Consider the following 18597-nt stretch of genomic DNA (forward strand, 5'->3'; position numbering starts at 1 on the left):
TATATCCTGACAAATCCTGTTAAAAGCAAAAAAAAAAAAAAAAAAAGAACTGAGCTTGCATATTGTTATTAGCTCTAGTATTTATTACTCTTTCCTTCAGTCTTGGGTAAAGTTCAGTCACTCTCCTAAAGTGTGCTTATATGCTGCTTTGACTTAGTCTTCTGCATCATTAGTTTCCAAGTTTTTTTCTCAGCCATCTTTCCTAGTAAAAAATTTTGAACATGCACTCAAATATATACAGATTCATTTATGTTATAAACATGAACATGAATTACATGCATTACAAAATTTACACCAAAAATGGAAAGTAAAAATGGATGAGACAACAAAGAAAGATTTGATCATGGGGTCAATAGGGAGCTACTTCAATTTATTGGATAAGAGAGTGACATAGTCAGACCAGCATTTCAGGAAAATCACTTTGTATTTATGTGGAGGATGAATTGGACTGGGAGAGACATGAGTTGGGGAGATAAATTAGGAGCTTGTTGAAATAGCCTAGATGAAAGGTGCCTTTGTGAGAAGAGATAGACAGATACAAAGAGGGATGTAGAATGAACAAGATTTAACAACTGATTGAGATGTGGGGTGAGGTAAGAGAGAGTAAGGAATTAGATAGTTTAGATGAACTACCACTGCTATTGTGAATTTGGGCAATGGGAAAGATGGGATGCCTTCAACTAATAGAGAAGTGTGGAAAAGGAATGTTTTAGGGGGGAAATACAGTATCTGTTATAACCCTTCCTAGCCGGCTTATCCTGGGCAATTCGCCATGTTCCAATTAAAATGAAGAGAAGTGGAAGGGTGAGAGTCTTACCTACTATTGCCCTAGAGCACAGAACCTGGGTGGGGAGTGCCTGCTATAGCCATGAGGTAAACTGGGATGGAGGTCAGGGGACAGTATAGTATACTTGAGCAAGTTAAGATAGGGAAGCACCTGGGTGAAGTTTATGTTGTAACTGCTCTGAGGGGTCAGTGCCACGGCAGCCAGGGGGAAGTTGAAAGCATGACTAGGGATCAAATAGGGAAGTGGAGGAGTGTGGCTGTTTTGGAGATAAGCCATAATTATAAAGATTAAAAATAATAAATACTGCTATAATTATAGAAATTAGTATTTTAATTAAAGCCATGCTGATAGATAAAGTCTTTAGACCACGCGCCTGTAAGAAACCTATCCCAACCTCACCTCAGCCATTTACCTTTCCTCTCTTGGCGAGCTCAGGTAGCTAAAGAGGCAGGTAGCTAAAGAGGAAGTTCCAAGTCACTTCCCCCTCTTTTAAAACACAGTCCCTCACCTTGAATACGTAATCCAAAACAGGAAACCCATTGGACCACGGGAAATGTAGTTTTAAGGACCCCCACAGGTCCTCAGAAGTTTGTCAAACACTATATTGAGGTTCAATCCTTCCAAATAGAACCCCAGGGTGGCCACATTTGAAGGGAAAATGGTATTCAACCTATAGTTCCATTCTCCATTTATTTTATCATGTGCTTCTTTGTCCCTGTCCCCATTTTTGGAAATCGCTTACCCTATACTAACTATATAAATTGAGTCCATGGAACTATGGTAAGGAAGATTCTGAATTAAAATGGAAAATATACTCCCATTACTATTATTCTAAATTTCTTCCTGTCATTGACATACCTGTTCAGATATATTTCAAAGAAAGATTTTTTGAAAATCCTGATTCCTGAAGAGAAACAGTATTATTGATTTTGAAATTTTATAGACTTTATTTTTTATTTTTTTTAAACCCTCACCTTCTGTCTTGGAGCCAATTGGCTCCAAGGCAGAAGAGTGGTAAGGGTAGGCAATGGGGGTCAAGTGACTTGCCCAGGGTCACACAACTGGGAAGTGTCTGAGGCCAGATTTGAACCTAAGACTTCCTGTCTCTAAGCCTGGCTCTCAATCCACTAAGCTACCCAGCTGCCCTCAATTTTATAGACTTTAGATAAATGGACCACAGGTTTTGATGTGAACATATTGTGAAAGCAATGTAGCATACTTGAAAAAGCCCTAGATTGGGAGTGATAATAATAATAGTAATTGATATTTATGTAATACTTTTAAGTTTGTAAAACATTTTATATAAATAATCTCATTGATCTCACAACAACTCTTTGTTGTGGTACAGTTATTTTTAGAATTTAAAGTTGGAGAGAGGGGGCAGATGGGTAGCTCTGTGGATTGAGAGCCAAGCTTAGAGATGGGAGGTCCTAGGTTCAAATCTGGCCTCAGACACTTCCTAGCTCTGTGGCGAGTCACTTGACCATCCTTGCCTACCCTTACCACTCTTCTACCTTGAAGCCAATACACAGTATTGACTCCAAGATGGAAGGTAAGGGCTAAAACAAACAAATAAATAAATAAATGAAGTCGGAGAGACTTGTAACCAGAAAAGCAATCATTAAATAGCTTAATCAATGCTTGTAGTATGATTTTTAGAATTAAAAAATGTAACTGTGATTTATAGTAAGAATTTAGTCCTAGGCAAAAGTCTGTGTATATAACCAGATTAAGAATAATATAGGATTATTAATTAATATAGGATAGAGTAAGGATAATACCTGAGTTATAATTTAGAGTATACATATATATTGTTAGTGTAATTTTAAGTGTTATATTAATCATAAGTAATTTACTATAATCATAAGTGTATCATCTCATTTGGCAATGTATTTTGGGCAGGCTAGTTCATATAGGAAGCAGAAGATCATCTAGAGGTCTTGGGGCTCAGAATGAGACCTCAAAGTTCCAAAAGAAGCCCTAGCCCTCTAGATAACTCCAGAAGAAACCTTGGAGCTCTGGAAATGGTCTCTGAGACCTCTTGGAGACCTTTTGTTGGGGATGGGGGGTTAGGGATAGATGGGAAACTTTAAAAGTGTATGTTTTGCAATATGAGGTCTGAGGTTTTGAACTAGGAGGAACCCTGCAGACCTCTGGCTCTGTGATTTCTTTGTCACAATAAAGCTAGAGCTTTACTCAGAAGGGTCTCCCAGCATCTTATTTTTATAGACTTTAAAAATTATCTCTTCCAATCTGTTTATTTTACTGATAACGAAATTTAGAAGAAATGACTCATCTAAAATCTGAGGAATAGTTCTTAGGAGAATTGGTATTTGAACCTAGCTGTTCTGCTTACAAATCTAGTACTTTTGCTACTATATAGTGTCAGTCATTTATAAGGAAGAACACTAACCTTGGAATTAGAGACAGACATTTGAGTCTTTGGCTGTGCCATTTAACAGCTAGGTGATTTAGAGCCAGTCCCTTTAGCTTCAGAGAGAACAACCCCTGCCATGTTACCTTATAATGTTGTATCAAGTGCAATGATATATTTGAACATGCTTTATAAATACATAGTGTCATTCTTTTATATACCTTAGGAGTTCCTAAATGTTACCTGTTATATACATACACAGCATTTATGTGTATATATTTACATTAGCAAATATTGAGTGTCTGGTAGTGCTTACCATGTGTTTTGACCTATATCAGGGATATAAAAACAGTCCTCTAGGAGTTTATAATTTATTTGGCAGATAAGAACATGTATATGAAACATTTAGAGGATGATAGTGAATATTGTTAACTCAGAATTGAAAGAGGTCTCAGAGTCTTTCTAGTCCATCCTGTCCTTGAACAGGGAGGAGTACCTTCAACAGCATCGCTGATGCTGTTGTCATCCAGCTTCTGTTTAAATACTTTTATTGACCTAAAACTCATTGCTCTTCATTCATTCTGTTCTATTTCCAAACAGCTCTAATTGTTAGGAACATTTTCCTTATGGTGAGTCAAAATTTTCCTTCTTATCCCTCCTCCACACTGGTATTAGTCTGCTATGTGGGACCAAGCGGAACAGCTCTAATACCTCTTCCACATGCTTGCCCTTCAGATATTTCATGACAGCTGTCATGTTCCCTTTCAATTTTCTTTTCCGTGGGCAAACATCCTTAGTTACTTCAACTGATTTATTATATGGCATGGTCCCCTCTCAATCCTGACCTCTGGGCCCACTCAGGCTTGTCAATATCTTTTTTAAAAAGTAGCACTCAAAACTGAACACAATACTCCAGAGAAGGGCTAACTAGGAACGGGGACTTTGACTTTACTGTTTCCCTCACTCTAGACACTAGACTTCTATTTATGCAGCTTAAGATTGCATTGCCAGAAGCATAATTAAGTGCTAGAATATGTAGTACAGATGATAAACACTTTGGGAAATCAAGAAGGATGGATATGAGTGTAGATGAATTGAATGAATAGTATTACTTATTTACATTTCCAGTAAATATTAATAGATTAAAAGAGAAGTAAGCAGTTCTAGGGAAGTTGAAATATAGATTTTGCTTTTTTATGAATTTTATCTTTAAGAGACTGACTTTTTTTCAGTCTTTAATTATGTACCTGTTTTACTGATTAGGGTGGTTTCTTGGGTACCTGTCGACATTCCCTTTTAGTACCAGCACCAGCATATTTTTAAATTTACTGTTTCCTTCTCCCCCCCATTGCCATCAGAAAATATGAATATCCCCATGTTGTGGTACACACTCCACTCAAGACTAGATATCCATTTTAGAAATTTATTGTAGAGCCAGGTTATTGAAAAAACACATCAAGTGTGGAAGAAAGATTACTTGATTTGGAGTCAGGAGACCTGGTTTTGATTATTGGCTCTGCCATTGAATAGCACTATTGATTTTGGTTGAGACTGGCTGAGCCTCACTTTACTCATTTGTAATATGGGGAAACTAATATCTATGCTTCCCACTCAAAGGTTTTTGTGGCTGTGAGGAGTAAGAGAGAGAATGGATCATTAGAAAGCCTTGCTTCCAAAAATCAAATTCCTTAGAAGAATGCCAAGGATAGCTGGCAGTCACATGAAATGTGATGCCAGATTTCAATGTCTCTTTATTATCTACATGGTCAAATCCAAATTCCTTTCACGAATTATATTCCATTAATCTCCTGTAGGAACACTCCAAAATAGTCATTGCTTTCCCTCATCTGAGAGTCATGCTCATGCCTCTCCTTGTGCTATTTCCTTTTCTGGAGTTTCCTCTTTCCTGCCAATACAAATTCTATCCATTTCTCAGTAACTTGATCAACTCCTATTTATACCAAGGAGCTTTCTGTGACTATCCAGGCCTACCCTTAATACATAGTAAATGTTGTAATAAAGTTTTAGTTTTTATAATACTTTTTGTTTACCAAGTGCTTTACATATATCATATTGATTGTTTTTGCAACCTCCCCATGGGGTTGTTAATAGAGATAGCATATTATATTAGAAGAACTCTGTACTTGGAATCAGGAAACCTGACTTTGTCTTGTGATCTCAGACACAGTTTTTCTCCCCATTTGTCAGATAGGAAGACTGAGACCAAGATAGGCAATATGACCAAGAATCATACTTGGTAATTGAGAAAAACAGGCTTAGAACTCATCTTCTAGTTCCCAGTCAAGTTCTCTGTTTGCCCTTGCTGCTTACCTGACATTTCCTTAGAGCATTATTGGATTTAAGACCTTATAGATTGGCTAGTGTAGCCCCCAACTTTACAAATGAGAAAACTAAGGCTCTGGGAGGGAAGATACTTGTTTATGGTCACAGAGTAGAGTCATTGTTTCAGTATTTGTCATCAGACTCCAAATCCAGGGCTCTTTCAGTCATGGTCTTATGTTGCTCATTAATGTTTAATGTGTGTATATAATTACTTTTCCCAACTAGTTTATAAGCTTTTGGGGGGCAGGGACCACTACATATTACACTTCTCTTTGTTTCTTCTAGTGTACTACTGTGGCCATACATAGTAGATACTCAATAAATATTTGTGTTTATGAATGAATGAAATTAAATGGAATAGGGAACTCTAGTTAATGGAAAGCTAGATCATAACATCATAGAATCTCAAAGCTAGAAGAGACCTCAGAGGCCATCTAGTTAAGGACCCCAGGCCTCCCCACCCAAAAAATGGAATTCCCTCTACTACATCCCAGACAAGTCATTGAGCCTTTACTTAAAGCTTGGGATATATCTGATGGAAAAGGATTCAAAAACCACAGAGGTATTTTTGTATATCAGATAAAACCCTTAGCTGAGAGCCAGAGAATATGAGGTTTAGTCCTAGTTGCTGGTTGGTTGGTTGTTGTCCTTCTACTTGAAGTGGACTAAAATAACATTCCTGGTAATTTTTTTTGAGTCTTGCATAAATTAGATTTAAATGAGGCAAACTTTCACTAAGTGGTCAGCTTCACACTTTCTTCCAGTCATTAAAGTCTAGTAGCAAGACAAAAATCAAGATGACTGGTGATGGCTTGGGATGCAGTGGATGGTCTTGATATCTTTGATCCCTGACCAAGCTCTAAACACTCCATAGTGCCTGTTTCTGCTTCCCTTCTTAGTCATAGGAACAAAGTGTTCTCATTTGCCCCTTCCAGCAGGAGAAGTCTTCACATGCCTGGAGTAGACCCTTCCCTAATGCAACAATGGATTTGAGGCCTATAGGTTACCTTTAACCTGGTTTAGCTTGCCTGTCTGACAGTTTACTGGGAATGACTGCTACTCTCTCTTTCTCTCTCTGTCTCTTCTTGAAGCCACAGATAAGAGGTGGGTGGCAAGGATGAACAGCCCTAAAAAATGTTCAGTAGTACCTCAGGCTAGAAGCTCTTCCTGCACACCCTGTATCTGGCTTACTAATGACTCATGGAATGACCTTGGGCAAGTCATTTGGCTTTGTGTCTTCCAAAGCCTGGTGCTTTGCCCATAGAAGGTACTTTTTAAACCTTTCTTGAATTGCATTTTTGAATTAAGGACACAGGTCCTAGAGGTATAAAGCTAGTAGTTCAGTTTAAATGACAATATGTGGAAACAGATGAGCCACAGAATCCCAAGAGACAGGATCAAACAACCTAGGCTTAGAGCCAGAATGGACCTTATGTTTATGGAATAATCTAGTCCAGAGATTTGCAAACTACATGCCAGCTGTCTGTTATTGTTGTTGTTGGGGTTTTTTTATCCCAGAAGTTCAGAATGATTTTTACATTTTAAAATGACTATTTTAAACTTTATTTTATAATATAAAAGCCATTCTTAGCTCCCAGACTATACAAAAACAGCCAGCAGTGGAATTGGCCTTTGGACTATAGTTTGCTGACCCCTGATCTAGTCTATTCCTTTCATTTTTATAGAAAAAGAAACAGGGATAGAGAAGGGAAGGGACTATTCTATATTTTTTATGGGCATAATCTATATATACATTGAAAGCATGCTTGATGGTATGCCATAAGAAGAGAACAGTGATACTTTTTAAATTTGGAAGCCTTTCCCAAACTTCTCTTTCTGTCAAAGGTATCTTTCCAGCCTACCAGATCCATAATGTTAGGGTCTTCTTCAGTGGCTTATTTTCCCTTACCAATGTATCTGATCTCTTGCCAGATCTTATCATTTCTACCTCTGTACATTTTCCCACATGTGACTTTTCTCTCTACTCAAAAATTACCATCTTAGTTTAGATCCTCATCACCTGTCATCCAGATTATTGCAATGGTCTCCTCTTTCTGCCTCAAGCTTCTCATTGCTCTAGTCCAGCCAGCATTGGTGAACATTTTCAAGATCATGTGCCCAAATTGCAACTTCAAGCTGCCCATGAGCCCCCGCCACATTACTGTAGACAGTGGAGAGAGGAAGTGTTCACATTGGGCAGCTGGACAGAGGGGCAGTTGGAAATGGGATTCTGGAGGTTAGGAGAGAAGTTAGAGTTAGATAAATAGATCTGAGAATAATCAGCATAGATATTGTAATTGATTCTATGAGAACTGTTACAATCACCAAACAAAATAATATAGAGGAAAGAAAAAGGCTCAGGAGAGAGCCCCAGATGGACAGCCATTATTAGTGGGCATGACTTGGCAGAATCTTGCAGACAAGACTGAGAAGGAATGGTCACACAGATTGGGGGAGAACCAGAAGAGAGCAATGTCACAGGAACCCAAAAAGCATAAAGTATCAAAGAGAATATGGTCATCAACAGTACCAAAGACTGCAGAGAGATTGAAAAGAATGCAGATCAAGAAAAAGCTATTAGATTTGTCAGAGAAGAGGTCCTTGGTAAGTCTGGAGGAGAGCAGTTAAAGTTGAATGATGATACAGGAAAATAAAGAAAGTTAAGAATAATGTAGGAGTAAAGGAGGTGGAGCCAGGTACTCTAGATAGCCTTCTTCTGGAGCTGAGCCACAATAGGCAGAGATTTGGGACAATAGCTAGCAGAGATGAATAGAGCAATCCTTTTATCTCAAAATCCCTGTCTTCTTCTGTCCTCATGCCTTTCTTTCATCCTTTCCTCTATTCTTTATGAGATAATTATTCTCCCCGCCTAGACTACCCCTCCCTCTACATATACCTTTGATACCACTCCCTCCTGTTTTCCCTAGCATTCCTCCCCCCCACACAGGTTCCCCATCATCCTTTCCCTCTGTCCTTCCTCATAGTCTCCAATCTCTCTTCTGTCTAATGCTTTCTTTTCTTTTGCCTTCACACATTCCCAAGTTATCTCCATCCTTTAAAAAACTCTCTTATGGGAGTTTTGTATCCTAATGTGGGAGTAGGGAGAGAGACACATTCACATTGTAAAAAAATAAAAAAATAGAAAGAAACAAACTCTCTTATGTCTGTGGGGAAGCCCACTTTGAAATATCCAATAGGTAGGTAGCTGATAAGTACTGGAGCTCAGGAGAGAGACTAAGGCTTGATATTTAGATCTTTGTGTCATCTGCACAGAGTTGATAAATCTATGATCCTTTGATATTTAAGTGCATGGGGACTGATGAGGTCATTGAGTGTAGAGAGAGAACAGAAGATGTCTCAGAAGAGATTCTTGGGGGTACTCCACAATTAGGGAACATGATTCAGATAAAGAGCAAGCAAAGAAGACTGAGAAGAAGTGATTAGGCATATATGAAGAGAATCAGGAGAGAACAGTGTCACTCAAGACAGTAATATCTAGGAGAGATGTATGGTCAACAGTATCAGATGAAGTAGAAAAGTCAGGAAGTATTGAGGAGAGAGAAAAGACTGTCAGATTTAGCATTTAAGAAATCATTGGTAACTTTGGGGGAAATACTTTTAGTTGAGTGATAAGGTAAGAAGTCACACTGAAGGAGTTGAAGGTTAAATCCTAAATCTGTATTTCTATCTCTAAACTCTCTCTTGTCTTATATTAACAAATGAATTCTGGATATCTTCCCCTGGATGAATTCTATTATCTAAACAGTTGCCAAAGATGTCTTTTTTTAAACTAATTACATAGTAATAACAAATTTCCACGTTAAGTTTTCCAAAGTTATATGATCCAAATTGTCTTCTTCCCTCCTTCCCTCCCTCCTCCCAGAGCTGGCAAGCAATTCAGTCTGGGTTATATATGTATTATCAAAGACTTCTTGAATTTCTCTCCAAGATCTCTTGAATCTTTCTCCTTCTACCCTTGTTCATTCCTGTATCAGCTCTTGCCCGTTGCAATTTGCTATGCTTTTGCATTATGCTCCTAATTGATCTCCTGCCTCAAGTTTCTCCCTTCTCATAATTGCTTCTACATACACTGTCAAGCAGAAATTCCCAAGACTGGATTTAACCATGTCATCTTACTTTCTCAGAAATCTTCAATCTGGGGGCAGGTGGGTAGCTCAGTGGATTGAGAGCCAGGCCTAGAGACAGGAGGTCCTGGGTTCAAATCTGGCCTCAGACACTTCTTCACTGTGTGGCCCTGGGCAAGTCACTTGACCCCTATTGCCTAGCCCTTACCACTCTTCTGCCTTGGAGCCAATACACAGTATTTATTGACTCTAAGACTGAAGGTAAGGGTTTAAAAATAAAAAAGAAAAAGAAATCTTCAATCACTTTCTAATCTTTCTAGAATCAAATCTAGAATTCTTAGCCTGGCATTTCTTGTCACCTTTTTCGATCCTTTCTTTTTGGATCTGGTTAAAATCTGAAATTTAAAAAATAATATGGAAATAAGTTTTGTGTGATAATACATGTATTTAAATATATATATATATATAAAATATACACACACACACACAAATATAAAATCTGAAAATTTTTTCCAGGCCTTTAATATCTCCTTCATGACATGGTTCCCTTTTATCTTTCCAGTTTTATTTCATATTACTCCTTTATATGCTTTCCATTCGAATCAACTTGACCTCCTAGTTCTTTTTTTTTTTTTTTTAAACCCTTACTTTCTGTCTTAGAATTGATACTAAGTATCATATCTAATGCAGAAGAATGGTAAGAGCTGGGCAACTGGGGTTAATTGACTTGCTCAGGGTCACACAGCAAAGAAGTGTCAGAGGTTAGATTTGAACCTAAGAGCTCCTACCTCTAGGCCTGGCTCTCCATCCACACTGAACCACCTAACTGCTCCCTATTTCTTTTACATGACATTCCATTTTCTGGCTCCATTCCTTTGCACAAGTGCTTCCATGTATGGAGTGCACTCCCTCCTCATATCCATTTCTTAAAATCCCTACCTTCCCAATCCAGCTCTAGCATGGTTTCTGATGTGTCACCCATACCCTTTTTTCTCTGGACTGACTCATAGACCCCAATTTGCTTTCACCCTGTAAAAGGTCTGTAAGTTTTTTTCAGAGTGAGAGGCTAGCCACAGACTCAACTATGTAATTATTCCTTACATTCCCTTTCCCAGGATTGTAGGGGCAGCTTGTGAGGGAGCTGGGGACTGGGAGAACATCTTCCTCCTACTTGCCACTGTGGCTCCCAAATTCTGACTAATGTATTTCCCACTGACCTAAAAGTAATCTCAGTGTTACTATTGACTCTTATGTAAAACATTTATTAAACAATAGGACAAAAATGCTGGAATAATATGGCAAAAAAAAAGGATTAATCACACCAGCACAATTCATCTGTAAACCTGAGTCACATTTTCCAACCATATTATCTTGAAGGAAAGTAGGTATACATTTAGAGAAACACATCAGAGAGACATAGAAAGGGGAAACCCAATGTGGTCGGGATAACTCTGGCCTGAAGGCCCTGATTCCTTATTCCCTTCATGAGTATTCTCTACTACAAGGAACTGCTTCTCAAAGATGCTTCCCTTCTTGTCTTCACCACTTGCTGAGTAAAGCTACTTCCCTTATGCTTTTGAACCAGTGAAGGAATTATAAGCTCTTTTTGCTTACTGACACCCTTCATGCTGAGAAAATAGGTTCTTCTGGCAAAAATCATATCACTTGTTCTATGACAAGCCATAGAGCTGCAGAACTCCTTCGGTTTGCTCTCTGGGTAATGCAGACAAGCCCAGCCAGCTGGATAGATTCTACTTTCTCCAGTCAGCTTCTAGCAAAGCCAAGCTTCTCCAATAAGCACAGCTCATGATAAAACAGATACAAAGCTTTTTCCCTCCTTCAATTTTTTCTTTCAAAATCACAGGGCAATAGAGAGTAACCAGGCAACCCTGAGAGTTTCCCCTTCTCCCAGGCTGCAGGTGGCATTGGGGAACAGTAAGCTCAGATGGCTCTTTACTCAGGGGCAGGATTTTGTTTTCCAGTCATCACAGCAACAATGAAATTCTCAGCTGACCCAGCCTTTCTATAGCCAATCAGCAAAGCACTGCCTTATTCAATCAGCAGACTCCCAGGATAGCAGCTGAAGAACCTGCTTGTAAGCAGTTAGCTGTCTTAACTAGAAGTAGTTTCTTTAGCCACAGTATATGTCATCTGCCCTGATTTCTTTTGAATCCTCCTTATTTCAGCTTTCTCTTCTGCTTCTCTTTCTTCTATAGCTTCTTCTCTTTCTTCCTATATCTTCTAATGCCTCATCAGGGCCTTCTGGTGATCTTTATTTTATGGTAAAGAACTCGAGGAGTTAAACTTTTTGTCTGGTACTCTATCACCCTAATAGTCTTTATATATATTCCCTTAGTCTGCAAACTATTATTTAATTTAGAATTAACTTAAAAATGATAAATAACTCCAAAAAAAGTCACATACAAATGGGCTGATGAACCATAATGCCTTGCAGCTATTATTCCCTCAAGTCATTGCTCTGCCTTCAAGCAATCTTCACAATCCATTAATCTTGGAATTTAGTTTTCTATCTAGTCCTCAAAATAGTTTGTGTCTCACTTCAACGATTTATCTGTGAGGCTGTTTCTTAAGTTAATATTATCATTTTTCCTTAGATGGATATTCTTTATATGCCCCTTTTAGCAACCAAACTGTTTACATATAGAAAGGGATAGTACTTACATAAGCAGAGTTCAGGTGCTACCTCCTATGTAGGGTCTTTACTGATTCTATCCTGCCTCCCCAGTTATTTGTATTCTCTTCTTATTGAAATTATTTAATATTTTGAACTAATTTTTATGTGGTATTTTCCAGTAAAAGCATAAGCTCCTTGAGCACAGGGACTGTCTTTTTATAGCCCAGCATAGTTCATGGCAGAGTAATGGGTTTGATGAATTTAATTGAATTAATTCAATTAGCTAATTAAAATTAATTATAGTTCCTTTACTCTCTCAATCCACTGTGCTACCCAGCTGTCCCCCAGTTTTTTTACTTTTTAATATTGTCCTAATACTGCTCTTCTTGTACAGGTGCTGTTCCCGAGGAAAGATGTCTTTTCAAAACAGGCCTTTTCACTTCTAAGGTAAATGTATCCTACTTTCTGGTGCATTCCTGGTGGTCTCCATCAGGCCTGAGATCAGACACAAAAGAATCAGCATTCTGCTTCTTGTTCTTTTTCCTTTCCTCCTGGCTGTCAATAAGCCTACTTCAGCTGTGTTTTTTTAGGGAATCGTGTGAAGATATATATTTTTTGTTCTTAAGCAGTGAAAGAAATAGAGATTTAGTGTCAGGCCTTTAAGTGCTTTGTCCTATTACCTCCCTACCGATGGACAGAGAAGAAACCTGAAAAGAGATGCATTTTTTGCCATCAGAAACAGTGTGATCCTTCAGACTTGGGCCTAGTGGGTACTTTGGGAACAGAATGTAACTCTCATCTGGGGAAAGGAGTTAAGGGTCATAGCCTGCTAGCAAATCCTGCTTAGATGCTTGCTAAATCATAAATACTATGATATAACCATTGTGCCTCAAGCATAGTGGTTACATGACGGAGCAGTGAGTTCTCCAATAATATTGGACGTCTTCAGTTAAAGATTGGATGACCAGTTAGAGATTTAATAGAGAGAATTTATTTACTAGGCAGAGAGTTGGAGTTGATTGCCTTTAAGTTTCCTTCCAGCATAGAATTCCAGAGTTAAAAGAGACCTCAATTTTCTACCAGTATCTAAGCCAGAAATCTATTTTACAAACTTTGCTTCAAAATCTACAATGGTGGAGAATTTATTAACTACCCAAATGATCTATTTTATCTTTGGATGGTTCCAATTGTTATGAAGTTCTTATATGAGGGCAAAATCTGCCTTTCTGTAATTTTTACCCACATGTCCTAGTTTTATCCTCTGGTGCCATATTTAAAAAAAAAAATCCATTTCCTCTTTCCCATGGCATTGCTTCAGAATTCTAGAAGACACTATCTCTGCTCAGTCTTCTCTTCACCATACTAAATGTTCCCCATTTTCCTTTGATCCTGAAATGATATGATTTTGAATCTCTTCCTCATCTTGGTCACTGCTCTCTGTTATCTATTCCTGCTAATCACTTTCTAATTATTTGGCACCCAGCAGTTGACAGAAGAATCTAGGGTCCACAACTCTTTAATTGAAATAATTTTGAAGTCATGCTAGCAAATACATTATCAATGAGTAATTTTTTTTTTTAACCCTTACCTTCTGTCTTGGAGTCAATACTGTGTATAGACTCCAAAGCAGAAGAGTGATAAGGGCTAGGCAATGGGAGTCAAGTGACTTGCCCAGGGTCACACAGTGAAGAAGTGTCTGAGGCCAGATTTGAACCTAGGACCTCCTGTCTCTAGGCCTGGTTCTCAGTCCACTGAGCCACCCAGTCACCCCCAATGAGTAATTTCTAAAAAAAGCTTTATAGCTGTATTTTTTTACATCAGTCATCTCTGAATATGTATCTCCTTCCAGTGAAGTTTCCCTTGTTATAAAATTTTAAGAAATATTTCTTGTTTTTATGTCACACTCATTTCTGAATATGATTTGATTCCCTATGCAGTAAAGCCTTTCCATATAACAAAGAAATAAAAAAAAAAGGAAAAATAGTTAACAAAAATAATTGACAAATCATCTCTGTCTGCAAGTATATGTAATATTCTACTCCCCTAGTATGCCACTTTTGTAATAAAAGCCAATTTTAATCACTTTTTTAAAAAAAGCATGATTCCAAACGTTTTTTTAAAATATTAGATCAATTTACAGTTCTGCTAATAGTATTCTTCCTTGCTTAAGTAACTCCCAACATTGATTCTTTCCATTATTTATCATCTTTGACAATTTTCCAAGACTGAGGTAGGGTTGTTTTGACATGCATTTTTCTTAATACTGGTGATTTGGAACTGTCTTACATATGATTATTAATAGTTTAAAATTATTTTTCATAACTTTTAGTCACTTATGTATTGGGGAAATGGCTCTAAGTCTTATATATTTGTGTTAATCCCTTACAACTTAGCCCTCTGATCCTTATCAGAGATATCCAATGTAGATTATTCCCCAAATGACAGTTGCTTATATTTTTCTACCTATATTTGAAATATGCTGCGGGTTTTTTCTTTTGTGATCTCCTGATCGCTTTTGTTTCTTGTGTGGTTTGGAGTCCTGTTTCCCCTCCCCCCCTTCATATCTGTGTGAGGAGAATATCTGTTTTTCAATTTTCCAATTCTATTTTTTATGTGTTTTTTTTTTTTTAGTATTTGGGTTAAAGATCAATTTATAAAGAGAGTTTAGCAATTGTTTATACCACAGGGAAAAATCCTTGGTCATCTTGATATATGAATTACTTTGGTAAAGGAGGTCTTTTGCATGATATAATTGGTCTCTCTTTAGAACTTTTGAGGTTTATCAATGTGAGCGATTCATTTTCACTATTATTTTTCTTTAGATTCCAACTGAAAGGAGAGAACCCTAGCTGTTCTGCAGGTGAGCAACTTTTCCTTGAATAAAATTGTATTGCTAATCTTCCATTATTACCTTGCCTAGAATAATATAAAGCGCATGTTTTGAAAAAATAGTTCAGAAGGTGTACCCACCTTCCAGAAGCAAAATATTATTATTTTAAAGTTTTATTTTTTTTGTTATGAATCAAAAAAAAGAATATTTCCATACACATAGCAAAACACAAAAAAGAGGATTGCCCATGGAACTGTAGATTTCCACCTCATTCTGCCTATTTCAAAAAGTATATAATAATTTCTACATTTTGTGAGTCTTAGCTGGGTAGGGATTACCACTTTTCTAAACTCTTTATTTTCCTTCTGATTTTTTTTCTCCGTAGCTTTTACTTCATGTTTTTTAATCTTTTATTACATTTCTTCTAGATATTCACACAAGTCCTTGTGAAAAATCCCCCTCTTCTCCCCTTAAGTCTCTGCTTGCAATTATTTTAGAGTTGCTTTTTCCTTTTTTGAGAAGTCTCTAAGTCAGGGGTCAGCAAAGTATGGGTCTCGAGCCATATCTGGCTCCACCTCCCCACTGGCCAGTCCAGGTAGAGCCCCAGGATGTGCCCCAGGGGGCCCTTTAGCTCTCGCCCCATATTCCAGCACCTTCCACCTCCATCCTCCTTCTGCAGGCGTTTATGGCTCTCATGGCCAAAATGGTTGCCGATCTTTTAGAATGTCCCTCTGCTCTTGCTGCCTCTAGACACAGAACCTCATGAGCTGCATGTCTCTGGCCTGTGTTAATAGGCTGTTAGCTTATTTGCTGGGGCCTTCCTTTTGCCTGTGAGCTGACCTTTTGTTTAGTTTGAGGCAGAAGCAATCACTTAACTATAGTTTCTCATTAGATTGATTAATGTTTATTTGGTCCGTTATGAAATTTAGGTTCGTATTGGAATAAGTTTTGGGAACTGAGTGGTCTGCCTGTAAGGGGGGAAAAGGAGTTTTTTGGGTTCAATATATTAAAAGATGGTTGCCAAAGGATTGAACTATTATCAGTCCAAAATTAAGAATAGTCTTAAGTCAAAATTGACTTTTATGGAAGTTTATTTACAATTAAGAAGAGAGGAAATAAGGAAATAAGAATCTAACTCAGTAGGTAATTTACTAGGATCCTCTAATTAATCCAAGTAGATCTATTTAACTCTCAGCCAAGAGTCAGAGGGCCAGAGGCCCAGAGGTGAATGAAGCAAAAATTCATTCACAGAGTATATATAAAAGAAGTTTCTTAAGAGAAGTTCAGGAAGATTCAGTCTTTAAACTCACCACGTGGAATTCAAAAGAAGATATTTAAAGTAGTCTCACCAAGGTCTTAACACTCCTTCATGGACCAGAAGAGCTCCTTCATTAGCCGCCCTCTTCACCAGAAGCTTTCAGCTGACTGAGGACCTTCTCCTTTTAAAGGGGTCACTTATGCATTACTTCCTGTGCCTCTTCTCCTAGTTTGCATGTCCAGTCACAATAGATGCTTCTCATAGGACTGCCTAGGAGGCAGTCAGTTGATTCTGATTCCTCACCCACTCTAGCACAGTGGGTTACAGACCTCCCAGAATTGGAAGGTGCTCTCACCTTTGGTGATTAAATCTAAAGATGGGCAGTGTAGACTTAATCTAATTATCATATGCCTCTGTTCAGCCAGTTGTCTTGGCCAGAAGTCCAGCATAGCACTCCAATACAGAGGTGTTATAGTAGTTGTAAGGTCACTAGCTTCACAGAGCTGTGAGTGAAACATCCCCTGCCCCCTTATATGAGGGTTAGATTTTAATGTTAGCAGTAGTATTTAGATAATTATAATAGTAATTCTAAGAGAGTTAAATAATGTTAACATAAGTGATGATTTTAGTAGGCCTTTTGTGATTATTTTAGTCTAACTTTGTAAGGTTTTGAACCAAAGTAAATAATTGCTTTTGTATAGTTAATCATTGTTAGCATAGGCCTCAGTTGAAGCCTTAGCCTTTAATTTGCTATATCATGCACCCTCAGCAATTATGGTTTTGAATTTGTGACTTGGCCTTCATTAGCATAGAGACTTTTGCCTCTGTTAGAAGCCTGGTGACACCCCTTCACCTTTGTATATACCCCAGTATACATCATCAGGCTTTTGCCTTGCTTGGGAGCCTGATACCTCCCATTTACTCTGGTCATCTTAGTATACATCATTGACATCGTCAGGCTTAGAAAGTAGAGTTCAGGCTCCCCCACTTCCCCCTTGTCTACCAAGTGACTTTCAAGTCATCATCAAGTGACTTTTTCTACCAATGATTCTTTGAGCATAAAAGAAGTCCTCTCACAAGGCTCTGGGTATTTCAGTCTTGACCAGAAGTCTAGCTTTATTGTGAGACTGGCCCTCTCTTGATAAACCTATTTCTTTTTGGCTTGGAGACTTTGACTCTCTTATTTGTGTTCCTGTGCTTAGAAATTAAACAACAGAGCCATGAGATTTGGATTTTGGTTAGTTTTACAAGTGACTAGTGTGAGAGTAAAATTGAATAAATACTGCAAGTATTTTAATTTATAGGATTTAATAATAACAAAAGTGAGAGATATAAATATTAAAAATGATAAAGGTTGATATAATAATATATATTAGTAATTTAATTAAAGCCATGCTGATAGATAGTTATTAGACCATGCGCTTGTAAGCATTCAAAATCGCCGCCTTTGCCATTACTGTCTCCTGTCTCCTCCCAAATCTGCTGGCCAAGAGAGCCTCCCTCCTAACCCAGGAGATTATAAACTCCTCTCTGCGTTGACATAGGCCTCCCCATGCCCAAAGACCCGGAAACGGAAACCCGTTGGACCACGGGAAATGTAGTTTGATACATTTCCCAAATTTCACTTTTACAATTCCCCGTGAGGTCCGGCAAAAAAAAGGTTAGTCCTTTTTCTTCGCTGGACCTGTAAAAATAAACAACTTCTAAAATTTTCAGGAATTTGGGGATAAAAGAAATAGATGAACAAATGGTTAAAATTAGCCGCATTGACAAAAAACCAATTTGGGGGCAGTCCCCTTTGGTATAACAGTGTACAATTAAAACAATACATACTCAATTTCAACTCCCCATAGTTCAATCAACTGTACCCCAAAGTTTAAAGTTTGGTCTTCATGGTACAGTGAAGGCTTTTCAGACATCTTCATGGTGTCTTCACCAAAACAAGTTCGTCGTCTGGATTTTGGGGAGATGGTAAGATACTTATCCTGAAATTATTCTCAAAAGAATTTAAACTTTACATTATAGATTACAAAACATACATTTTCTTCTAAGATTTATACAATTCCCGTGAAATTACTCCTAAAAGAGTTAAATATACATATATTTTTACATTATTGAATTTTAAAAAACTTAACAGATATCCCCGTGAGGTAAATCTTAAACACACCTTTTTTTCTAAAAAAAAAGGTACCTCAGGTCAGTTAAGGATGGCAAAGTACAAAGAATAAAATTCAAGAAAAAAGAAGAAAAAATTAACTTGTGAATGAAATGTAAAATGTGCAAAA

The 18597-nt window shown here is 37.7% G+C and overlaps 1 protein-coding gene across 1 annotated transcript in view; it reads left to right on the forward strand.

The window, feature by feature from the left end:
• The window catches only part of MRPL48 (mitochondrial ribosomal protein L48), a 93433-nt gene that overhangs the window by 3277 nt on the left and 71559 nt on the right, over nucleotides 1–18597 (forward strand). Inside the window, exons 2-3 of the mRNA XM_044668119.1 lie at nucleotides 12619–12671; nucleotides 15047–15084. Coding sequence (XP_044524054.1) covers nucleotides 12619–12671; nucleotides 15047–15084 — 91 coding nt within the window. The remainder of the gene's footprint in view (nucleotides 1–12618; nucleotides 12672–15046; nucleotides 15085–18597) is intronic.

The sequence above is a fragment of the Gracilinanus agilis genome, chromosome 3 (assembly GCF_016433145.1).
Source record: "Gracilinanus agilis isolate LMUSP501 chromosome 3, AgileGrace, whole genome shotgun sequence".
NCBI lineage: Eukaryota > Metazoa > Chordata > Mammalia > Didelphimorphia > Didelphidae > Gracilinanus > Gracilinanus agilis.